The sequence below is a fragment of the Dipodomys spectabilis genome, unplaced genomic scaffold (genome assembly GCF_019054845.1).
Source record: "Dipodomys spectabilis isolate Male_0828 unplaced genomic scaffold, ASM1905484v1 ptg000054l, whole genome shotgun sequence".
In the NCBI taxonomy this organism is placed as follows: domain Eukaryota; kingdom Metazoa; phylum Chordata; class Mammalia; order Rodentia; family Heteromyidae; genus Dipodomys; species Dipodomys spectabilis.
Window position 1 is genome coordinate 34,671,290 of NW_024870731.1, and position 26,223 is coordinate 34,697,512.

The 26,223-nt window shown below is 39.4% G+C and overlaps 1 protein-coding gene across 1 annotated transcript in view; it reads left to right on the forward strand.

Moving 5' to 3' along the window:
- The window catches only part of Chl1 (cell adhesion molecule L1 like), a 63,115-nt gene extending 37,583 nt beyond the window's left edge, over positions 1-25,532 (forward strand). Inside the window, exons 13-25 of the mRNA XM_042680059.1 lie at positions 1,133-1,298; positions 3,733-3,857; positions 7,602-7,703; positions 7,901-8,098; positions 9,744-9,814; positions 13,839-14,061; positions 15,782-15,897; positions 16,049-16,253; positions 16,445-16,567; positions 18,412-18,591; positions 22,722-22,853; positions 24,277-24,349; positions 25,315-25,532. Coding sequence (XP_042535993.1) covers positions 1,133-1,298; positions 3,733-3,857; positions 7,602-7,703; positions 7,901-8,098; positions 9,744-9,814; positions 13,839-14,061; positions 15,782-15,897; positions 16,049-16,253; positions 16,445-16,567; positions 18,412-18,591; positions 22,722-22,853; positions 24,277-24,349; positions 25,315-25,531 — 1,931 coding nt within the window. The 3' untranslated portion in view covers position 25,532. The remainder of the gene's footprint in view (positions 1-1,132; positions 1,299-3,732; positions 3,858-7,601; positions 7,704-7,900; positions 8,099-9,743; positions 9,815-13,838; positions 14,062-15,781; positions 15,898-16,048; positions 16,254-16,444; positions 16,568-18,411; positions 18,592-22,721; positions 22,854-24,276; positions 24,350-25,314) is intronic.
- The last annotated feature ends 691 nt before the right edge of the window (positions 25,533-26,223 follow it).

Consider the following 26,223-nt stretch of genomic DNA (forward strand, 5'->3'; position numbering starts at 1 on the left):
CTAAAAGATGATTGCAAGCATGATGTATGCACCAGGGCTTTGTACGACACGGAGTTTGGTGTTATTAGTGATCAATGACCAATGATATTTAGCAGTCCTGTTTAGGTCAGACAACTAGTGAGTTACACCTGTAATGATAGCTTCTTAACAATCTGAGATCTGAGGATCATGGAACGAAGTTTTTCCCCAGACAGGAAAGTCTGTGAGATGTTCATCTCCAATTACCAGTGAAAACCTGGAAGTAGAGCTGTGGCTCAATTAGTAGAGTTCTAGCCTTGATTGAAAAAGGTAAAGGCATTGAGTTCACGTCCCAGTACTGGCACAAATACAAACAAAATAAAAGGGAGTGGGTAACAGAAAATCAACTAACTTTCCCCTGCTTTTAAAATAAGGTTCCAATTACATATTAAAAAGCAACAGAGGAAGTGGAGCTGTAGCTCAAGTGGTAGAGCGCTCGACTTGAGCTGAAGAGCTGAGGGACAGTGCTCAGGCACAGAGTTCAAGCCCCATGACCAACAAAAAATTTAATAAAATAAAACTAACTAAATAAATAAATAAGCAACAGAAGCTGGGCGCCCGTGGCTCACGCCTGTAATCCTAACTACTAGGAGGCTGAGATCTCAGGATCATGGTTGAAAGCCAGCGCAAGCAGAAAAATCTGTGAGACTCTTATCTCCAATAAACCACCAGAAAACCAGAAGTGGCACTGTGGCTCAAGTGGTAGAGCACTTACCTTGAGATGAAGAGCTGAGGGATTGTGTCCAACCCCAGATTTCAAGCCCCATAACCAACAACAACAACAAAAAGCAACAGATGGAGAAATGGAATCATTTTCAGCTTCTAAAAGCATTCATTTGCTTATAGTTTGCTTATTCCTTATACCTAAGCATAATAAGAAAAATTGCTGAGCTGTATTTTGGCACTTTACTCATATTTTGCCAGATGACCAAGCCTGCCAAGAAAGACAGTAATAATGAGAGATGGCATTAGAACATTACATTTGGGGTGAGCATTACCTGCTGATTTGCCTAGGAAAGCTAACAATTTTGGTTGATTCAGTTGCAGGCACTTGATTACAAAGTAAGCTGTGCCCTGTGATAGTAACTCCTATCTATATTTTATGTAAAAACAGATGCTACAAAACTCACCGTTTCCCCTAAGAATCCTCGAGTCCACAAATCCCACATGCTTGAGTTGCATTGCGAGAGCAACTGTGACTCACATTTGAAGCGCAGTTTGAAGCTGTCCTGGAGCAAAGATGGAGAAGGCTTTGAAATCAATGGCACCGAAGATGGCAGGTAAGAAAGACAGTCATGATGGGTCAGATTCTGTGCTTGGTTTAAGATTTTACAAACTGGTCACACACATTCGCCTGGCCCCTGCACAAGAATGACATGCAAACCCACAAAACACTCCCTACTTTTGATCCGGTACATGTAGTATCTATACAATGACATCTCATTCATCCATAGGAAAAACTGCTATGTCACTTGCAAGGAAATGGATGATCATGGGTCGTGGGGCCTGAACTCTGGGCCTGGGCGCTGTCCCTCAGCTCTTCAGCTCAAGGCTAGCATTCTACCACTTGAGCCACAGCGCCACTTCCGGTTTTCTGGTGGTTCATTGGAGATAAGAGTCTCATGAACTTTCCTGACTGGACTGGCTTTGAATCTTGATCCTCTGATCTCAGCCCCCTGAGTAGCTAGGATGATAGGCATGAGCCACCAGCGCCTGGCTTCTTTTGGGTTCTAGATCGCACAGCGGCACTGCGGCTGTGAGCCAGGTTTGTGGCCATGGCTGATATCACCACACCCACCTCACCCCATGGATACCACTGAGGGCAGAGTCACTGCCGGTCCAATGTGTGCTCTGATGGCTCAGAGAGGGGCAGAGGCCACTTCACCTGAGCCTGCGAACCTGACTCCTGTCCTCACTGGGAGAGCCTCAGCCACATCTGAAATTCCTCCTGCTGCAAAGAACCGGCCACAACACTCGTCACTTGGAAACTGGAGGGAATAGAAAGGGGATGCAAAGATTACAAGGTGGTCTCTGTAAGGGGTGTCCTCATAAGAGGCCATGAACTTGAGGGAAAACAAACCAACAATCCCACTCAGAGATAGCGTGCTGAGCTGTTGGAAAGAAGGGAGGCTTTAGGGATAGGGAATAGGAATGTTGAACTATCTACCATGACGAATGTGATTATTGATAAGCCAGAAACAAATCAATTTCGTTATGAGTCAGAATACCCTGTATACTTCATCACAGCATGCAATTTTCCTCATTTATTTCTCCTCAAGGAACACACTCTTCAGATGTTGCAGCAAATGGATACAGGATAAATATGAACTGAGACATTTATTTATATCCAATGTAGAATATAGTGTCATTATTGACCATCCGTATCCAGTGGTATTCATTGACCCCTGGTTCAGTTATTAGTGTAGACATGAGACTGTCTACCATCAAGAGGTAGAGCAGTTCAGTTTCACTGCAGTTTCTGGTAAGTTTGAGCTTTCCACACCTCTGACAGTTTGAGCTGCCTATCAAAATGTTTCATTTATGTGTCTTCCTCTCTGCAAAGGTAGCACTACTTATATTATTTTAATGAGAGTGTCACTAGGTGAATTTATTTTACTGGCACTTTGTTTTTTTAAGTACATGAACATTGATGTTGATGATTCATAGGTGCAGAGTGAAAGGTACATTTATAAAGGAGCAATTTGCTGGTAGTAAATCGTTACAAACCAACAAATGATGTAAACCAAATGATAGAAAGCTGGTTGAAAAGATTTGCAGAAAGTAGTACTAGACTGCCACCGTGTGGCCAAATTGTAGAACTGTTACTGGTTCTTCAAAACTGTCAAAAGATTGAGACTCAACCACAGGTGTTCTGGTTCATGGGACTCAGGAATTTACCTTTGGAAGGAACATCCCAGGTGACCTCTTCAGGTCTTCCTGATAATTCCTTATAGCAGTTTTCCAATGTATGCTAGTAATTGTAAGTTCGGCATACTGCTAAACCATGGCCAGAAGTAATTCCATCTTGACCTGCTGTACATCGCAGATGACTTTATAATTTTTAAAAATGTGATCCCATCTCTGACTATGGGCACATGTATGTTATGCGAAATGTTATTTGCTTTTCCACAAATCACTTTCCATAGGGAACATGCATTTCTTAGTTGTTCAAGTAGATGTATTTACCTCTTTATAACACAGAATCAGATACAGCACAGTAGAATTACCCAAGACCACCATGTGTCTTACTAAGAGACCCTACTTGTGTCTATGTTTCTAATGGTCTAAACATTGCCTCATCTTACCTGGGAAAGAATATCAGGGACCCAAATATATATTCCATAGGCTTTTTTCCCCCCCAATCTTGGGACTTGAACTCAGGGTCTGGACACTGTCCCTGAGCTTCTTTGGCTCAAGGCTAGCACTCCACCACTTGAGCCACAGCACCATTTCCGGCATTTTCTGTGTATGTGCTACTGAGGAATCAAACCCAGGGCTTCATGCATGCTAGGCAAGCACTCTACCCCTAAGCCACCTTCCCAGCTCCCGTAGCCTTTTTTGAATGCTACGAAATGATAGGGTTCATTCTGACATTTCCAAACATAAACGCAATAGATGTTGATCTGGGGATCGACAGCTTGGAAAGCGCTGTTTCTGGTATTCGGTTGTTCTTGTTCTCATCATGTGCTTTTCTTCCTCCTTCCCCCCTAATAGGATAGTGATTGATGGTGCTAACTTGACCATATCTAATGTGACTTTGGACGACCAAGGCCTTTACTCTTGTACTGCGCAGACTGCTCTGGATAGTGCCATTGAGGTAACTCAAGTCACCGTCCTTGGTGAGTACACGCATCTCTGTGCACGTCTCCCCCTGTGGCTGGGGAAGGACATGGATCCCAGATGAAAGAGCTCATGCTAGTCTCACCCCTTCAGCATCCATTTTGGTGTCACTAATGATCCCACGTCTTCTTATATATCTTCATTAAGGCTTAATTTCTTTTGCCCTCCCCGGGGGAAGTTCATCAATAGCAGCGGGAGAGAAGAGATTCCATCAGCAGACAGAAACACCAAGCCTGCTTCAGCCCTTTCAAGGCGTGCAGAGAAATGGGGCTGAGCATTGGGGGAGGGGGCTGAGAGTGGAAGGACACGCATGGGGGAGGGGTCCCATCAGGCACGCGCGCCCTGTTCCACACCAGAATCCCTGCCTGAGTCCTCCGGGGTACAGGCCGGCTGCGGAGGGACTGTATGCATTCTGTAAGGGATTCCTGTAACTTCTAAGTGATGATGCTAATTAGAAAATCGCGCACTCCAGGAGGGTAATCAGTGCAAGCAGCCCCGAGATCGCCAAGGCTCAAAGCTCTGACCCCAGCTTCAGGGTGTTGCCCAGTGGCCAGGGCCGGTCCTGACCCGCTCTGACCCAGCCTTTTCATCGGGCCCTGCCTGCTCTTTAGCATTCATTTGTTCAGTCCACGGGAGCCCTGGGCGCCAGGGGAATCCATTCTCCTCACTCCTCCCTGCAGGCCGGATGCCTTCCACTGCCCGCCGCCCTGCTCTCCTAGGAGCCTCCCTCAGGCCAGTCCTTCAGAGGCCACGCTGGCCACGCCTTCCCACCAGCCGGCTGCCGGCGCGCTCTACTACCCCATAAAGCATCCATGAATTGGAATCCCTTCACACTCATCAGCTATTTTCTTCTGGGATTCGGACGGCTGCAGACATTTTCACAGTTTCCATTTATGCTTTCTTTTCAGTTGGGGGAGGCACCCTTGAGTCTTTCAGCATTTGTTGTTGTTTTTGTTTGTCTTTTGTGCTGGGATTTGAACTCAGGGCTTTGTAGTCTCATGTGGCATTTCTTAATTAAGGCTGATGCTCCAGTGCTTGACCTACACTGCCACTTCCAGTTTATTTTGTTTTATTTTTGTCCCGGTCAATTTAAGAGTCTCTTGCACTTTTCTCCCTGGCCTGGGTTCAAACCCAGATCTCAGCCTCTTGAGCAGCCCGGGTTACAGCCATGAACCACGGGCACTGCACCTTTAGAATTTCTTAGCAGCATTTTATTTGCTGATGTTTCTCTATCTTATGACAGGATTAATCACTGTTAGGAATAGGCCTTTGTGTCATTAGTGCCTCAGTTTCCTTGATCTACAAGTAGGTTACTAACTAAGGGAGATACAGACAGAAAGGCAAACCATCAAGTCTCTTCTAAATGTAGACTGGTGAAGACAGCGCGGACAGGTTGCATCCCTTCTGGTGAAGCCGATGACCACGGGCTAGGTTTTCTCAGAAAAATAGGAATAATATCCCAAGTTGTAGAAGCTACAGACTTGGCACAGTTGGCAAGATGAACTTTTAGGTGAAATGTTTGATAGGTATGTGAACTGCTTTAAGAGTCTACACGTAGGGGCTGGGAAGGTGGCTCAGTGGTAGAGTGCTTGCCTCACATGTATGAGGCCCTGGGTTCGATTCCTCAGCACCACATAGCTCAAGTAATAGAGTGCTAGCTAGCCTTGAGCTGAAGAGCTGAAGGACAATGCCCAGGCCCAGAGTTCAAGCCCCCTCTCCCCACCAACAACAAAAGATTCTACAAGCAAAAGGTGCCATCTTCGGCTAATTTTCCCAACAGGAATTTTCTAGAGAAAATAGTTGAGCATCAGGTAGACTAGAATTTCTCTCAAGTACCACAAGGAGGAGGAAATTATGAATCATGAGTTTGTGTGGAAGTATCTTGAATAGTTGTATCTACAAGGGGATTAGCACTATGCTAATTGGTAGTTTCCTTATCAATTTCCTTGTGCAATTTACAATTTGGTTCCTGTGTTTACCTGACTAGTTATCTAGCACTAGTTCATTTTGTGTATTACTACATGTATTACCTAGTCACTTAGAGTAAAAATAAAACTACTATTTGAAATATATTCTGTGAGAGAATTCATTAAAGGAAATGATTTTCTTAGGTTTCTATGCTAATATATCTATTCCAATCACTGGTTTACAAACGTTTATTTCAATAACAAATGACAATAAGTGACGATCGATGTAGCTTCAGATTATAAGATGCCTTTATTCTTGACAAGCAATTTTAGAAGCCCAGGACAAGTGAACTTGTACCAGAAGTCATTTCCAAAAGACTCGATATTAAAATGCTGTGAAAATAACATTTTATAAAGTCTGAGTTGAACGTTAATTAAAGATAAGTTTGCATGAATCTCAGAGACATGTGATATAATAGTCTGCTTTCCTTGTTCCAGGAAACCTCAAGACATAGTGAGTCCTTATTACGTGCTAAAGAGAAATATACATTCTCTGAACTCAGAGATGCAGAAAAACTCTTGAGGAAATACTTGCTAGTCTAGATATAGCATTGGACACAGTCATATTCCACACTTTACAAATGTGCATGTTCTATTCTAAGTTGGAAGCAATGCTGTTAGTCAATAAATAGTTCCAAAAATTGAAATACTCAGTATGGGCAAACAGGCTTTAGAAACTCCTCTGAACAAACATGAATAGACTTGAGAACATTAGAACAAATTCTGGCAGTAAGTTTCACCTGAGATGCTATTTCATTACTCTTTTTATTTGGAAACTTCCAGAAATTTCCATGTGTTTAGCAACAGCACTCCAACACTCAACTGTTTGTCCTCACCTACTCAGTGAGTACTTCTCTCACATTTGGTCACATCTGCTTCTTCCCACATAAACTTGCTTCTTACTCTTTTCTGGATTGACACGTTGCTCTTATATTCTGAAAATTTTGTTTTTATATATTACCATAAAAATTCAAAGTAGAGTTCATGTTATGCAAACAAACATTTAAATGCCAAACACCTTGGACAATGCAAAGGCTAATAAGATAATGATCCTTACTTATTCCTTTACTATTCTGCCTGCTCTATTCTCCTATAGGAGAAGGCAGCAAATAAATTAGCTGCAGCAAAGTAAATGACCCATTTCCGACACACTTCTTGTATGTAATCTTCAGCCAGGAAAAAAATGTGTCTGCAAATGCAGATTCCTGGGCTCAGCTCCTTCTTGTAAACCAGGAAACTTGATTGCTAAACATTACTCTGAAGGCAACATTTAGTGCCCTCAGTTCATATTTGAACTGGGCTCATTCCTAGGAGGCTGAGATGTGAGGTTCTCCATTCAAAGCCAGCCTTGGCAGGAAAGTCTGTGAAACTCTTATCTCCAATTAACCATCCAAAAGGAAAAAGGTAGAAGTGGAGGTGTGGCTCAAGGGGTATAGCACCAGCCAGCCTTGAGGGGGAAAAAAAACTGCTAAGGGATAGCTCCCAGCCCCTGAGCTCAAGCCCTAATATACAAAAATAAATAAACAACTAAAATGGAATGAGTCTTGGGAACTGCAATCAGAAAAAAAAAAGGAAGGGGGCAAAATGATTGAAGCAAGATGTGAAGAGACAGAAAGATGCTGCATTTGGGGCAGACACTGGAGGCTGGCACTGTTGAAATATGAGCAGGTCAGATGGAGACCTGGGCCCACAGAGGCCAGCATTGTGTCAGAGAGAATCAGGAAACAAGGCGTTGATCTGCAGCTCCTTACTTTTGTGTATTTTATTCTTCATTAGATGTTCCGGATCCCCCAACGAATCTCCACTTGTCAGAGAGACAGAACAGGAGCGTCCGGCTCTCATGGGAAGCTGGAGATGACCGCAATAGCAATATTAGTGGTAGGAAGAACTGAAATAATGATTTTTTTTCTACAACCAATAGAGTCAAATCAATATGATGGCCATTTTCCCCCCTGTTCCTGGGCGTGTTATCACTCTTAGACCACTCTTGTAAGCTTGTAAGAGTGTGTATAAGTCTCAGTTGAATGTCAGCCTCTGCAGTAGGTTCTAATGGTGTGTCGTGTTCTTCCTGCCAGAGTATATTGTAGAATTCGAAGGAAACAGAGAGGAACCCGGAAGATGGGAGGAACTGACAAGGGTCGGAGCAGAGGAAACCACGGTTGTGTTACCATTGGCTCCTTATGTGAGGTATCAGTTCAGGGTCCTGGCTGTGAACGAAGTAGGGAGGAGTCAGCCCAGCCAGCCTTCAGAACAGCATGAAACCCCACCAGCAGGTAAGAGGACTCTGTCCTCCAGTACTAATTCTACTTTGGCTACATCTTGCGATCTAAGAAAGTAAAGAAAGTACAAAAGAGAGAGAGACACAGATAGCAGACAGACTGACAGACAGATGAACAAAAGAAGAGAAAAAATAGGAGGAGAAAAAGGGAGGGAGGTTGAATAAGTACTATAGGATGTTAGAATTGTTGTTTGCTCAATTATATAAACTAAAGTCACACACAATATTCGAAGTGCACCAGTTTCAGAAGTGTTACCAAGAGTTTTGATAGCAAGACGTTTAGGGAAGTGTGGCATAGAAAGACAGTGATATGAATTCTTGTCAACAATTAAGAGCGTGTTTAAGTGGTGTGTCATAAAGCAAGTGCTAAGTTAAAGTTCAATGTATAAGGTCAAGCATTCCGTTTTCTGAAATAAAACTTTGGGTTTCATTGTGACACCTTGCTACATGTTCAACATGACTAATATTAATATTCACATTTGTAGTGCTGGATCTATATAAATTGCCTAGGATGTGTTGTCTTCCTCAAATAATTGGTGCTATTGAATTGGCTTCAGTTCTCATTGTGGCCATCTATTGGTTTTCCTGAGTGATAGATACATATCCTGCTGTGTTATAATTTCCTTCTGGGCCTGAGAAAGAGCAAAGTAAGATAATATAGAGCAGGGTGCCCCATCTGTAATCCTAGCTACTCAGGAGGCTGAGATCTAAGGATCATGATTCGAAGCCAGCCCAAGTAGAAAAGTCTTCATGAGAGCAAGAATCCGGAAGTGATGCTTTGGCTCAAGTGGTAGAGCACTAGCTTTGAGCACAAAGAGGCTCATGGACAGGACCCAGGCCCTGAGTTCAAACCCCGCAATAGACAAAAATAAAGATAATAAATGCTTGTGAAATGTACATTTTAGTGTGTGTAGATTTGATTGAGTGCTACACAAAACTCTCTTAGTTCTTTCTACTGAAATCATCCATACTATTTCCTTTTTTTGGGGGGGTGGGGGTCCGATGGTGGGGCCTGAACTCTGGGCCTGGGTGCTGTCCCTCAGCTCTTCAGCTCAAGGCTAGCACTCTACCACTTGAGCCACAGCACCACTTCCAGGTTTTTTCTTTTTGCTTATGTGGTGCTGAGGAATCAAACCCAGGGCCTCAGGCATGCAAGGCAAGCACTCTACCACTGAGCCACCTTCCCAGCCCCATACTATTTCCTTTTGGCTGCCACTAAAAGTTGCCTATTGATTTTAATACAGGCATTTAATTTTGGTTTCCTAGGGGCAGATCTCAGCATCTATGTCTATCCACAATTCTTAATTAAAAAGTAGAGCCAGTTTAGAATGAAAACACATTCAAACAGTAGGTGTGCTATTTTAACCTGCAGGTTTGAATCTCAGATACGCAAAGCAAACCCTGTATGTTTCACTGGATGTTAGCTATATTACACCCGGGACCAATATTTTGTTGTTTTAAATATAACATGTGTCATAAAGTTGCCTTAAGTCTTTTTTAAAAACAGTCGACTATATTAAGATCAATAAATAGAACCAGGGTTATTTAAGTGTCTGTTGAGGAACAGATAAAATATTTTCCTTTTTACTCAATGTGCAGTGAGAAAAATAAACCTAATGTGTGTCATTTGTTTTTTTCAGCTCCAGATAAGAATCCCCAAAACATAAGAGTTCAAGCTTCCCAACCCAAGGAGATGATTATAAAATGGCAGGTGTGTATTCCTGAAAGTGTTATGTATCTCTTTTGTCTTTCCCTGCCTCCCTCCCCCGCACCCTGCACCTTTTAGGTCTATTCCTTTCAGAGATGAAAGGAATGTATGAGTTCTTATCTGTGTATAATTTGCACATGATCAGAACAACTTGTGAACTAGACTTCACAGTGGTATATAATTTAAGGAGGGTGGTACAATTGGGCTGAACTGGAATCTTGTCCCCAAAAGTTTCATCTTCCTGGCATTTTTATTTCTAGTGTTCTATTAAACTCATTCCAGAGTACCTTTCCGTAGGTGGCTTTTTCAATAGAATATAAAAGGATGCTGTCAGAATTCAAATCACTAGTTGTTAACTCCCACAGGCATTTTATACATTTATTTCTAATTCTAAGAAGGGTCCAAAGTGTTGCCCAACACAACATTCCCAAACAACCAGAACTGAACAAAACCAGATGACAACACACTCTGCCCTTCCTCCTTCACCTGTGTCCATTAAGTGTTACTGAAGGCTTTACTCTTTGAATGTCACAAAACAATTTGTATCCCTGAATTAACTTCCATTTTTCTAATGTCATTTCCAAGTCTCTCTCTGTAACTGTGAAGAATGGAAAACTTACTTTTTTCTTGTTTTTTTTTTTCTCTTTCTTTCTTTTTCTTTCTTTCTTTCTTTTTTTTTTTTTTGGTCGGTCTCGGGGCTTGAACTCTGGGCCTGAACGCTGTCCCTCAGCAATTCAGCTCAAAGCTAGCACTCTACCACTTGAGCTACAGTGCCACTTCCAGTTGTCCGGTGGTTTATGGGAGATAAGAGTTTCACAGACTTTCCTGCCAGGCTGGCTTTGAACCACAATCCTTAGATCTCAGCCTCTTGAGTAGCTAGGATTACAGGTGTGAGCCACCGGTGCCCAGCTAAACTTACTTTTTTCTTAAAAATATTATTTTATTTTACAGTATTGGGGTTTGAACTCAAGGCCTTGTACTTGCTTGGCTTGCTTGCTTGCTTGGCTAGCAATGTGCTATTTCAGTCATACTTTCATTCTGTTTTTTTTTTTTCTTCCTGGTTATTTTGGAGATGGAACTTTGCAGATTGTTTTGCCTGGTCTGGCTTTGATCTTTGATCTCCCAGGATTACATTACAGGCATAAGCCACCAGTGCATGACTTACTTTCAACAAAATACCTGATCAATTTTATATATTGACATATATATTATAGATTACCATACTTATTAGCAATATTCTTCCAACATCAAGTTTATTGAATTTTGCCTATAAATAGGACATCTAAAAACATGTGCTAGAATACCATAATAAATTTCTATACCTAATTCCAAGTACAGTTTTTAAAGAATCCTAAAATAAAATGACTTGCTTTTTCCTCTTCTACATTGGTGTTCAAACTCATTATACACACATATGATCCATACTTACAAATTACCTAGTGAATATTGCATTACAGAACTTTTATTTCCACTGAAACCAAATGAGATGACAAATTTAAGATGAAATGTGAAAAAAAGAGCATAGCAATAAAAAGAAACTAAATAGACATAAGAACTTGATTTTTTTTTTCTTGAAATTGCAGTCGTAAGCAGTTACTGCCATATTGTCGTGATGATTGCTTAGAAGGTGAAATAGTGTCAATCCTTTGTAGAGTGCATGTGCTTTTTGCTTAAGGTCCATGGGACTTTCTATAAGGTAGATGTAGTGAGATTTTAATAATAGTATGTAATAGTACAGGTCAGTTCCTTACTTGGTCACACTAGGTTCCTCTAGCATGAGAATCTCATTCCTCTGGGCACACTACAGGAGCCCTGGTGTCCACTCCCATGCTGTGCCCCGCTCCAGAGTCAGGTATGGCAGGACAGGAAGTGATCTTCAATCTCCCTACTGATCTGTTACTCAGACATCATTCTTTTTCCACCAAAGCCTGATAACCGATGTTCTCTTCTTGTGAAGACAATGTTTGTCATCTGTCTAGGAAATCGACATGCCATTTAATTTGGCACTTAATTGAGTCCATCAAGGAAGTAGTCACAGAGCTTTGGAACTAGATGGGCAGTAACAATTGTGATACATGCCATTGCATTCATGGGAGTTTGACGTGTCAGAGAATAACAGTTCTTGACACAAGAGTGATGTTTAGGAGAAAATATGCACTGAGCATTGTTATTCACAAGTTATTCTGTAAGAAGGAGTTAAGTGATAGACAGCTCCTAAGGGAATAAACAAATATCACTGAAATATCACCAGATTCTATCCAGGGGCTGACTCACAATTCTTTCTGTTGACTCAATGGTGATTGACAGGCAGATGAATTTTAAAACTTCTTTCAATGAAATAATGACTATTTAAAGGCTCCACCGAAACACCAACCAACGGAAAAAAAAAATCACTCCAATAGCACACTAATATTGTCCAGTAGCAATTTCTTTTTAAAAAAAAATAAGTTTTTTTATTGTGCAAATACTGTACATAGGGGTTACAATGACATGAGCAAGGTAATGAGTACCTTTCTTATCAAGCATTGAGCAATTTCATTAATTACTATGTGAGCACAGCCAAGTTAGGGAAGTCCTGAAAGAGCTGAGTTTTATTATTTGTATTGGAAATATTGCTTCAGGAGGGAATTAGGCGGCATTAACTGAATTCATGAAACAAAGTTGACTTGCATTGGTGAAAACTGTTTTGAGTATAGTATTTTTTGAGTATATAATTATTTTGATCTAATTAAATAGTGGACAGAAAAGGACACATCTTAGGCCATATACATGCCAGCACCATTGAGCTTTTCCACAATGTATACATATTTTGACTAATGAATACATTTTTATTTGTCCATTGAAACATAAGAGTATTCAAACATTTCAAAATAAGGTAATGATCTATAGCATCTATAGTGATTTTAGCTCCAGATCTCTTAATTTGTAATACTCTTTTAAAGTGTTGGAAGTACTAACTCTTTTCCTACAATATTAAACATAAACAATCTTGCTAATAATACTATGGGCTGCTCCGACGTTTACAGAAGTGTTTACAGAAGTGTAAGTAGTTCTTTCTTTTGGAGAATGAATTTGACCATTTTTGACATTTTGTTTCCCATTGTCTCAAAGCCAAATAACAAGTATGCCTGTTGCTTTAACCCCATTCCATACAATGTCTCAAATAAATACTTTAGTACATTACTCTGAGTAAAGAAGCATTAAAAATCCACTAAATATTTTATCTAACATTATTTCATCACCCATACACACTGCAAAAATTTTAAAATGTAAGTGCATTTCATATTCCAAGAATAAGTTACTTTAAATGCATGTTATATCAGTGAATCATTTAAATAAAATTCTTTTCTGTAAAATAAATAAGTTTTAATAATTTTTTAAATATTAAAGTATTGCTTAATTAAAAATTAGGGTGGAAACAACCATGTTTCTCTAGTTGAAATAATTCCAACACATATCCCTATGTAGCAAAATACAGTGGGTGAGGAAGGCATTTTCTCATAAAGAATTAGAAAACAATAATAAAGAAGTTGGGAACTTATTATAAAAAGGATAGCTCTACTGATTGAACTCAGGTGTAAATATGTGTATTCTCTCAAATTAAAAACTGACATAGATGAAGAAGAATGAAGTCAGATGAGGGTACAAATCCCAAGAAAAGCCAAAGAATTCATGGCTGTTTCTTTCATTCCTACCAATTCTTTTGAGAGTGAGAAGGTAGCTCTGATTAGAACGCTTCAGCAAAAGCTAAGTCTCTTTCTTAAATTTATTTATAAACCCTTTAGTGTATGAAAAAAAAAAGATTTAATCATAAGGTAGATTCCAGTATGGACTCCTCAGCCCTTGTGAAGGGGGGCAGATTTAAATTTAACCATATGACACAAATGTTTGCAACTCTTTCGGAAACAAGGATAGTTCAGCTTTCCAGTGAAAGCTCCACTCTGCCCAGTTTCGTTCCACGCTCCATGGAAGGTGTTCTGCCATTGTTTCTGAGTCTTCATGGAATGATTTTTGACCTTTGTTTCAGCCTTTGAAATCCATGGAGCAGAATGGGCCAGGACTGGAGTACAAAGTGAGCTGGAAACCCCAAGGAGCCCCCGAAGAGTGGGAAGAAGAGACGGTTACAAACCACACGCTGCGGGTGATGACACCAACCGTGTACGCTCCCTATGATGTCCAAGTCCAAGCCATCAATCAGCTGGGGTCTGGGCCAGAGCCTCAGACAGTGACTCTCTATTCTGGAGAAGACTGTAAGTGATGAATTAGAATCCTCAAGTACATTGCATTGGTGTCCCTAAACATTTTTTAAGGAAAGAAATGTTGAGCACAAAGACCAAAGAAGAGGATACTAGCTGTAAGGCAATGGAAATAGACAAGGCTTTTGCACCTGCAGGCTGAGTGATTGCAAGCCAGTTATTCATGAGAGGGCTAAAAAAGGACTTGGAAAGTTCTCGTCTGATTCAATACCCCAGGAAAGGTGTTTCTGCTTTGAAAATCACCTATGTGGCCTCATCAGTACATGCAGTTAAGCAACAGAACTGTCTTGAGATTTTTTCAAGGTTTCCTACAAGATGTTCTAACAGCCACCTGCATCTGTGCCTTGGGCTCTCTGTGGGTCTGTAGTCTTACCTGCACCAATGAGATACAAACCCAGATTTCTATAGAGAATGGCACATAGGTACGCACACACTGCTCTGAAGTGCTGATAACAAGACTATGATATTAAATATGCAGAGCAAAGGAAGTGCTGCAGTTTCTTTGTTGGTTAATGTAGACACTCTAATTTGTATCTCTCAACATTGGAAGGTTTTTTCCTCATTCTTCCAGTAGCCACATGAATATTTTGATCTAAAAATACAATAGGTAAAGAATGAGAAAGAATGCCTTTTTCCCTCTGCTGTCCAAATTCATCTATTCAAGTATGAACACACAGAAATCTCCCTTGTGACCATTTGTTTGGATGACCGTGGGTTTGGCTAATTCCTCTGTAGTCATCTGTAAAATGTGACAATAATCACCATGTCATACAGTTCTTTTAAAGATTAGGTAAACCAAACCAGGTGTAGTGGAATGGCATGTATGCTTGATTAATGACAACTTTTTTTATTAGTAGTAAACAATATTCCCCACTAACATTCACACTGTGAGGCAGATCATTTGCTTCCAAATGACAAGATGTTCACCAAAGAATATTGCACTTGCCATTTTTATTTTTTAATATTGTGTGTGTGTGTGTGTGTGTGTGTGTGTGTGTGTGTGTGTGTGTGTGTGTGTGTGCACATGTGCTAGACCTGGGACTTAAACTCAGAGTCTGGGTGCTGTCCCTGGGTTTTTGTGCTCAAGACTAGTGCTCTACAACTTTTAGTTAGAGTATCATTTCTGGATTTCTTTTTTTAAAATTTTATTTATTTTTTATTGTGAAAATACTGTAGAGGGGTTACAATTACCTGGACAAGATAATGAGTACATTTCTTATCAAGCATTGTAGCCTCCTCCTTTGTTTCCCCTTCCCATCCCTTCCCATCCTCCCCCCCGCCCTCCCACCCAATATGTGTCAAAGACCTTTCTACCTGGTCTGGCTTTGAATTGCAAACCTCAGATCTCAGCTTCCTGAATAGCAAGGATTACAGACATGAGCCACTGACGCCTGGATTAATTATACACTTTTTTCTCTTTAAGTAAATTTTACAAAGGCGTATACCAGCCATCAAATCAGTTTCTAACCTAACAATGCGTCTTGATCAATATCGCTCTTTCTTCACTGGACAGTGTTCTAGTTTTTTCTCCTGGTAGCCCCACTGTCCTCTTCTCCTAGCAATCCATGTGACTGAGAAAGTTTCTTCCAGGAAACATTTTCTGGTTCACCAGCGTGAAACCGATTCAACATTATAAAAGTCATCTCTGGAAGAGGACTATGCCAATCAGGTTTGGTGGTTGATGGAAGCTCATCAGTGTTTAATGTCTTATCAGATCCTGACACAGCTCCAGTGATCCATAGTGTGGACATCATAAATAGCACCTTAGTCAAAGTGGAGTGGTCAACAATTCCAAAGGACAGAGTGCATGGACATCTGAAAGGATACCAGGTTTTTATCTGTTTTCTTATTTTATTTTGACTTGGTGCTATTGAATTTGTATCTTTTCTCTGATTTTGGGAACTGATTTCAGAAACTAAGAGAGGGCATCCACCCACCACACCCTGGTCACCAGATTCAAGGGTTCATATTTTCATTGCAGGTCAATTGGTGGAAAACCAGAAATCTATTGGATGGAAGGACACATCCCAAAGAAGTGAACATTCTGAGATTTTCAGGACAAAGGAACTATGGAATGGTTCCGTCCCTTGATGCTTTTAGTGAATTTCACTTGACAGTCTTAGCCTTTAACTCCAAAGGACCTGGTCCAGAAAGTGAGCCTTACACATTCCAAACACCAGAAGGAGGTGAGAGGAAAAAACAAAAGAAGACTAACGCCTAGCATGCCTATATTTCTGTCCTCATTTGAATTATATGAACTTTGTAGTAGTTAACTTCTTCATTTCTATAAAATTTGAATTTGATGGCACATTGTGGTATGGATTTTAGGAATAGACCAATTCACTTGAATATTCATTCATGGTCTTGTGTTTTCTAGTACCTGAACAGCCATCTTTTCTCAAGGTCATTAAAGTTGATAAAGACACTGTCACCTTATTCTGGGGATTACCTAAGAAGCTAAATGGAAATCTAACCGGCTACCTATTACAGTATCAGATTAGTAAGTAGACTTGAATTGGGATCAATGCACTAATAACTCAGTTTTTGATGGAATATTTGGCTTGCTATTTTCTTGATACAATGATGACCTAAGTCATAGTTGTATGCTGCCATACCTCTCTACAGCAAAGGAGATCTGTCAATGAGCTTGCAGGAAATGATCACTTACAGAATTGTTTTGCTCAGTGATATTCTATTGAAACACCACCACATTCACTATTTATCTATTATCCAGAACTGTTTGATCTAGAGTGGCAAACTTGAGTTTTATCAGAGAAGGTACAGGGTCCTCAGAGTTGACAGCCTGATCTTGGTAGAAAGGTTTGTTGACTGATACTCCAGAAGTAAAACCAGGATTCCAACAGATTTCAGGAAATATGTGTTTGCTACTACCTATAAGCCTTGAGAAACACAGAGCAGAGCAGAATTAACAACATAATTGAGAGTCAAAGTAGTGTGGCTTCCTCTCTAAGATCCTCTTCTACATCACATATGGAGTTCAGCCTCAACACTAAATATACTCATGTAGAATCCTCTATTAGTAGCCTGCTGGTTCTAGCAGATAATATTAAGAAGACAACAGAGTTGTCTTTGCACCATTACTCAGGATAATCTGTCCACATGTTTCAGTTTAAACACATTCAGATCATACTTAAAATCACTAACTCTAACCTCCAAGTCTTCAAAATTACTTATCATCTCAAAATGGAAATTAGTGAGCCTAAACCATAGAACACGGTATTAACCAAAGAAACATAAAAATGTTAGATGTTGAAGACATACAGCCAAGACTGCTAGAAAGAATCAGACTACCTCACTTGCCAAAGCCAACCCTGTTCAGACCCTCTGGCATCATGGAAGAGCTTCTGCAATTAACTCATGCCCTAGCTCTGACTAATTCCCATGGCTTCTGCTCTGAGAGCAAAGTCTGTTTATCTAGATATGGGCAAAACTCCCAAGGAGATAGCATTTGAGGGTTTCAATCCTGGCTGTGTGGCAGGCTCTTCCTATGTTACTTCATGAAAAGAAGCAAACTGCAAGATAACACTAATGAAGACCCATTGAGTCCCTGCTTCATATGGATGGAGGAATGAAAGCAATAGATGCCACACATTAGAGCCCCATAATGAAACAGGATCATGTATGGATGCAAATCCATCTGCATTTACTGAGCTGTCCCACCACATTCTACCATGCATCGGTTTAAAAAAATAATATTGCCAGAAACGAAGAAAAATCGGAAGAGTTTTGAACTGTTTGATAAAAATGTGTCTTATTCTTAATAATAAGAAACAACATCATTTCAATCCCAATCCTTGTAATAATCTGTAAGTAAGATTTAAACTTAAAAAAGAACAAAGTTCTTAAAAATAGGGGAGAAATGGAATATTAAGAATTAATAGTAATTGTTAGTTTATTCCTTCATAGGTTCATTTTAAAATAAAATATATACTTTTGTCTATTAAGTGCTTGAGATGTTTTAGGTAGTTTGTCTTTTATTGCTATTTGTACTACATTGCTCTCTATGTTAAGTATATATCTATGCATCATAGATATCCTATCTATAATATGTATCTATGTATATATTTTATCTATCTATCTGTCTGTCTGTCTGTCTGTCTATCTATCTATCTATCTATCTATCTATCTATCTATCTATCTATCTATCTATCTATCTATCCACCTTTCCCAGAAAATGCAAAGCCTGGAGTTGAATCCCCAATCCCACAAAAAAGGAGGAAAAAATTCTTATATACCATAAGTAAAAATTAAAACAAAACACACTGTAACTTTAATGGTTAAGTAACATGAAATTTGAGACATTGTCCATGCTTCTTTCTTTAGTAAATGACACCTATGACATTGGAGAGTTGAATGAGATCAACATTACCGGCCCATCAAAAGCCAGCTGGCATCTGTCAAACCTTAGTGCAGCCACCAAGTACAAGTTCTACCTGAGAGCTTGCACTTCTAAGGGCTGTGGAAAGCCAGTCACAGAGGAGAGCGCGACCTTAGGAGAAGGGAGTAAGTACCAGGGGCCTTTGTGTGTCATGGCTTCTTAAAGCACCATCCTGACCAAGAGACACCTTGCTCTTCATTGTAAACTACAAGGGACTGTGATCCTAATCTGTCTGATCACCACAGACATAGAATCAAAACCTATTGCAAGTCCTTTTAAAGCTCATACTGCCTCATGTGATGGATTTCCAAATAATAGCCATCCAACAAACCACAGTTTGTTGTAGACAGGGCCAGGACCCATAATCCCTCTTTAATTAAAATATGGGGACCCAAGGTGATCAAATTGTTCATGAGGTGTTAGTAGAGAGAGATTTCTCTTTGGGAAATGTGTCCATAAAGAAAAGCATCTGCCTTTTTTCCTTGGAAGGTATGCTTCCATGCAGAATCTGACATACTACGTCCTACTTTCGTGCCTTAATACAGAGGTACAGGGACTCATATGTTAATTGTATTGTATTGTCTGGTGATGTGTTTCAAACCACTAAGTTTAAAAATGACCGAGTGATCTATAGTTTCATTGTAATGCTTCCCCTAATCCAATCATACTTTCTATTTGTTCCTACCCTATCACATTTCTCTTCAGAAATTATTTCTCCAATTATGATTTAAGCTTTCTGTTATAGCCATAGGACATCATTGGAAATAAGAAAGTAGAGTAATATTGTAAAATAGATTGGAAAAACTGACTTACACTGTATTCAGAAGGTGCTTTACGGCATGACAGCTCCTTTGTCCAAGTACTTAAAAGAGAAAAGAAAGTGGGATTGTGAATGATTCCGGCTGGTCAGACATGAGAGGATTTGAGAGAGAAGCAATATCTAGAAAGTAGTGAATGAAATTAAATTGTCATTTATTAAAGCTGTTTCTTATAATAGGCTCAATTTGTGAACCACTAAGTCAGTGTGCTTGGGTGTTAAATAGTTTCCCTTCCCCTTTATAGTCAATTCTTCCTCCTCTGTCTAGATTAAAAAAAAGCATTCTTGTTCTTTCCAAGCTTCTTTAATATTTAAATTCCCTTATATGTAAAGAGTATATATTTTCAAATGATACCCCTAAACTCCTATGGCTTATTACCAAGGATGGATCAAGTAATAAATGTAACTGAAAAATTCACTCTTCACAAATGATAGGCATATCCTAGTTTGTTTAAGAGTATTGAAGGAAAATATTCATGAGATTACTTACAGAGGTTACATGTTCTACCCTGTATGTTGAAAATTTTCATCTTGGTGGCATTCACATTTGACAAAATGATTTTATGGAGGATGGCAATAATGTGTGTTTTTGATGTGTAATGTGTGTGTGTACACACATGTGTGTATATGTGTGTGTGTGTGTGTGTGTGTACATGCAAGCATGTGAGCTGTGACCAGAGCTTGAACTCAGGGCCTGGGCCTGGTCCTGTCTCTTGAGCTTTTGTGCTTGTGGCTAGTACTCTATACTCTTCCACTTTGAGCTGCAGCCACAGTGCCATGAACAGCATTTTAATGGCTGATTGGAGATAAGAATCTCATAGACTTGTTGGGCCAGGGCTGACTTGGAACAGCTATCCTTAGATCTCAGCCTTCTAAGTAGCTGGGATTACAGGAGTGAGCCGGCTTTTGGTTTTTCTATAACCCCGGTCACATTTCTGTCAGCTAAAGCTATCACTGGTGAGTTTGTATGTCTCCAAGCAGATTTCTTCTTTCTCCTATGTGTCCCTCATTAACATACTCCCTAATCGTGCTCATGTTCTTTTTCAGATCTGTGTTTTCACTCTTCCAGTGGCTTTCCCTCCTTTCCCAGTTGACAATGATGTTTCCTCTGTCAGCATGCTTTGCCATGTTTATGAGATAAACATTGTCATATCTCGTCCCCCTGGATTCCAACACGGTCTTTGAAAATTAGATATATTTCCACAAAGGAGATTCATTTTGAGTTAGCTAAACATTCTAAAAGTGATAACTTTGGTTAAATGGCAGACTACATCTCCATATTTTCCCTCTTCTTCCTCTGGCTGGAGCGTATATTTTAAGCACAGTTGCACAGCATGAGATTTAACAGGCATGCGCTTTTGTTGGTGTGTGTGTGTGTGTGTGTGTGTGTGTGCGTCTGTGCGTCTGTGTGTCTGTGTGTATCTGTGTGAAGGTTTTCTGGTTGTCACTTCAGGTTTCTGGCCACACAATCTAACAGGGAAAGGAAGGAGTCAAAGAGAAGTGTGTTCGTGTATTGTCTATGATTGAATAAGTCACTCACTTTTCTCTATTTTCCCCAAACTTGCACTGCCTAACATACTAATATTTCTGGTGTTTCAAGGCCAAAATCAATTGCATTCTATATTCAGTGAATCTTTAAAGCATTACTCAGCTCTTAAACTGGCCTTCTTTCCTTTCATGGTGTCGTTCTAATAACACCATCTTGTTATTCAGTTTTTACTCTGTGGTAAAAAATTAAAACCAAATATTGATATGTAACCTGCCCACTTAAAAGTATACAAGCCCTTCCATTCTCATTATGGACTGTATTTTATTTCATGTATAGGTTGTGATCATTTTCTGATTCACTATTACTATATTGAATTTATTTCTAGCAAAACCAGGGACTAAGTGCAGAAAGATACTTGGTTACAAGATTTTAAAAAATGCATCTTTAATTATGCTTAACCCTTTCATCTGTTTCTGTAAGATTTTTACTATTAATACATTGGCATTTTGGAAAAGTATTCATTTCTCACACTAATTTCCACATGTCTGTGAAACCATTCCATTTCAGTGTGCCTATAAACCTGCATCTTAGGTAGCTTAAGTTTGTATAATTTCAAATATTTAATATATGACCAAATTATGATCCTTTTCCATCAATACATTTGGAGAAAAGGCAAAAATATATGTAAATGTATTTATTTAATATGGAATTATGCCAAATACATCGTTGATTAATATCATAATATCATGAACACAAAGCCAAAACACAGTTTACTCCACTAGGCCCATGGAAATCCAAATTACATGAAATTATATTGTATAGATTTCTCAAGGCTATGTCTGGTTTTTGAACCACTTAGAGAAGTAGGCAGATTTATAGTTCCATCCCATTGACAAACACATCATCTTAAACAACCATGAATTTTACATCACCTCATTTTCTCATTTTAAGTTTAGTTTTTTTAAAAAAATAAAGTCTTAAAATGTTAATTTTCTTGAAAGTCCAAGAAATATTTAAGGAAAAAACAATGCTAATGTGGAATTTCATTTTTACCATCTCGAATAACAATAATATATATTTACCTTTCATATCCTGCCTGTCCATGATTACGATTCACTTGATTTAACTGTGTACCTTTCTTAGGTAAAGGTATCAGGAAGATATCAGAAGGAGTAAATCCTACTCAAAAGATTCACCCAATAGAGGTACTTGAGCCTGGAGCAGAACATATAGTTCGCCTAATGACTAAGAATTGGGGTGATAACGATAGCATTTTCCAAGATGTAATTGAGACAAGAGGGAGAGGTGAGAAATGAGATTCTCTTTGGGGTAGTCTTAGCTGATACACCTGTGTCCTGTGGATTAACTGTACTATACATTCCGTGTTCCAGTCAAAACACAGAGGGCGTCAATAAGCAAGTCACAATTTCCATTTACATGGGAATAGCATTTCAAAATTCTCAACATGTAAATCTTTGACAATAGGCCAAGTTCTCTCTTACTGTTTTTTTTTTAACCAGAGTAATCACTAAAACAACATCATCCGTTAATTGGCATCTGTTAATAACACACACTAAACAGAGAAGAAGAATAAATCAAAAAGCCACAGAATGGCTATGGCGATCTGCTTGTAACTCAGGCAGCCTATGCTTTTCCTTGCTTCCTGTTGCTTTAGCATTTAACATCTGCCTCGCTGCCTTCCTCATGTCTGTCCTCAGAAGCAAAGGCAAGTAGGGTCCTTCCTTACAAAGGAGGGAGTCGCTCACTAGTGGTTCCCCAATGGAATGGCCTTAATGACTTTTATTTTTCTGAGATCATTCAAAAACCAAACCCAAACCATGGAATTGGGTATTTTGTTGATTTTTAAATATCTGACTTTTCCTAGAAGTGACATAGAAACTCTAAATAGTTTTTAGAGTCCAAGGGTGTGACATCTCTTTATTCCACAGAATATGCCGGGTTGTACGAAGACATCTCTACTCAAGGCTGGTTTATTGGACTGATGTGTGCGATTGCTCTTCTCACACTAATATTGTTAACCGTTTGTTTTGTCAAGAGGAACCGAGGTGGAAAATACTCAGGTAAATTCTTCCCACTGTGATTTTTGGCTTATTAAATTGTGTTTTCTGGGAGCAACCTTCAGAGACTTTTTAATTTTTTAAATTATAAATGTAAGTCAGGTTTATATATCCATGTATAGTTACATAAATTAAATTAACTAATCTAAAAGTAGAGGGAGGACCTATGTTACTTCTAAGTAATGATTTGCTTTCTAGTTTCTGATGATTAAGACAGGTTTGTCAGAACTCATGATACTATTCAAGATTCTATGTTCCATCAATAAAATAGAAGAGATACTGAAAAGTCATCTTACTTACCAAATTATACATGTTTTTATATCCTCAGAAGAAAGGTGCTATCCATAGCACATCTCTGTATATACATGATCTAGATTTTTATTTGTCAGTTGTGGGGCTTGAACTCAGTACTTGGCCACTGTCCCTGAGCTCTTTTGCTCAAGGCTAGCTCTCTTACCAACTTGAGCCACAGCTCCATTTCCAGTTTTTGACTGGTTAATTGGAGATAAGAATCTGATGGGGACTTTTCTGTCCTGGATGGCTTTGAACCGTGATCTTCAGATCTCAGCCTCCTGAGTAGCAAGGATCCTGTGCCTGGCATGATCTGGCTATTTTGTACTAGAACATTCTAACGCTACTGGCTCCACTTGTCAGCTTTGTTCCTGACACTGTATTTCTTATTAGCGTGACTTGAAATGTGTATTCTACCATCTTAAATTGACGATACACTAAATATGAATAAAGGCCATGACAGGCAAACATGTAATATTTGCCTTTACATGAAATTCATGCAAATATATTATTGTCTTTCCCACATTTATAGTTTTGAATGTTGTTAAGATTATTGGCTTCATATCTATATGTTTTTGTATAAGATGATATTCAGATTACTGCTCAGGAATTCATCCACAAAGTACTTATCAAGAGTCTATCATGTGTATATAGAACCATCAAGACATGATTTGCAAGTTCTTATAAAATTGCATGGGTGGGCCTGGTGGCATGAGCCTATGATTCTAGCATGGGTTCAAATACAACCTTAGCTGCATAGTGAGTTCAGGGACAGCCTGGATTATGTAGAACCAAATGATGGTTTTATTTTTCTTTGTTTGCTTACGTTGGTTGGATGCCAGAGGCCTACAAGGGGCCTTCAAAAGATTTGGATATTGAAATTAATTAGTAGCATTTTGTCTTCACAGAGAAACCAAAGCCGGCATCTTCCTGTGAGGCTCAATGCCCTTGCAATGTTGAGGACACGTTCCTTGGGTTGGGTTTCAACAGACACGTAACTGATGTGTTGTAGATATAGCCACAGAGAGACTAAGACCACTGGTCTCAAATCATTTGTAGCAATGCTGTTTTCCTCACAATGGCTTCAAACCGTCTTTGTCTTACTATCTTTCTGCTTTCTTTGGTTCGTGCTTAGTGAAAGAAAAGGAGGATTTGCACCCAGATCCAGAAATTCAGTCAGCAAAAGATGAAACTTTTGGTGAATACAGGTAAACCCATGTCTCATTTTAAAATACATTGAAACACATTGAGCAAGTTTTTGAAATAGACAAAAATACTTACTTTATAATGATAGCTACAAAAAATACATTTTAATGTCTTTGTCATGAGTATTTTGTTGTCGGGAAAGGTTGAGCACGCCTGTAATCCCAGCAGGAGGATCTTGAGCTCAAAAGGAGCCTGAATCACAGAGCCAGGCTTTGTTTCAGAAAAACACCACCACCATCACCACCACCACCAACAACAACATTACACATGAGCAAAAACTAGCTTTCATTCTAAACAAATTTACTTATAAGTGACTTCATACGTCTCTACTAACGTGGCTTTAAATTCCTCCCAAACTAAAGGGAAAGAAGTTAAAAACAACCTACACGTATTATTTGTACTTTTTCAAATTTGATTCTTTTTTAAAAAATTTATAAATCATTTTAGTTATAAAAAAATAACTCTGGCCAGTAATTATTTTAAAAATGCATCCCTCATAGAGCTTTGGCGTTGGGTGAGTAATGAACAAAACCATGAATGAATTGTAGACCTTTGTAAATTATGCTCATTCATAGCCAATCATCAGTTGTCTCAGATACCTAATAGCTTCACACAGAAAGCATTTTCTCCAGCCTGTTTTCGCTGTGTGCCCTTGGGCTCAGAGTTTCTCAACACATTGAAGCTAGGCTACAAAACACCCACACACAACTCCTAATCTCAACCGGAAGATGACATGCATGAATAACAGGAAATCATTTCTCCCTTATTCATAGTGACATGTGTCCTTTAGGGCTTCTTCAACATGTAATGGTGGATGTATCACTCTGGCTTTCTATCTCTTCTTCTGGGCCAGTGTGGATGCCTGAAAAGTAGTAGAATCTGTTCGCGCATAGGAGTGACTCTGGTGGAATTTCAGATAGTTGGAATTGGGGTATTTTTAAGGCTTATTTTTGTTTTTGTTGTCTAGTGACAGTGACGAGAAGCCTTTGAAAGGAAGCCTCCGGTCCCTCACTAGAGACATGCAGGCCACAGGAAGTGCTGACAGTTTGGTGGAGTATGGAGAGGGCGATCACGGTCTGTTCAATGAAGATGGATCCTTCATTGGTGCTTATGCTACATCGAAGGAGAAAGGATCTGTCGAAAGCAATGGAAGTTCTACCGCTACGTTTCCACTCCGGGCATAAACACAACACACACACACACACACACACACACACACACACACACACACACACACACACACACACACACACACACGCACTCCATTCTGGCTCACCCCAAACCTTCCATGTTTATCTGGTCAAGGAAGCAAGAACTTTTATGTAGGAGTAGAAAGATGTGGGTAGATTGCATCTTGAATGCAAAACCTGCAACTGTGTTAAGAAATATAGCACTGCCCTCAAACAAACAAAAATCAAATGTAAACACTCTGGGCCTAGGTTTTCTTTTTATCTCCATTTTCAGGTGCTCAAAATGCAGAACACAAAATAAACCCTGTACTTAGATTCACCTCGACTGAACCCAAAGTGACCATTCTCCCTATCTGCCTGAATGTCCCTTTCAGTGTGCTTGCCTAGATGTTGATATTTTGTGAGTTTATCTGTGTGCACATTTGAATTCAGTCTCCATGAACTGTCTCAGTGGATTTGCTTCACCACAGGTTAAAGGATCAAAAAAATACACTGGTTATTTAAAATGTAAAAAGGAATATGAATATGTTATTAAAACCACTCGTTGAGTATATAGAGTCTAAATTTATTATGTAAAATTTTGAAAGTAAAAGTCTTAGGTGAAGAGTTGACTAGTATTTATTGAGCTCCTATTTCTCCAGAGATGGTCATATTTCCAATGAGTTACCAATTTCAACCTGAGATCA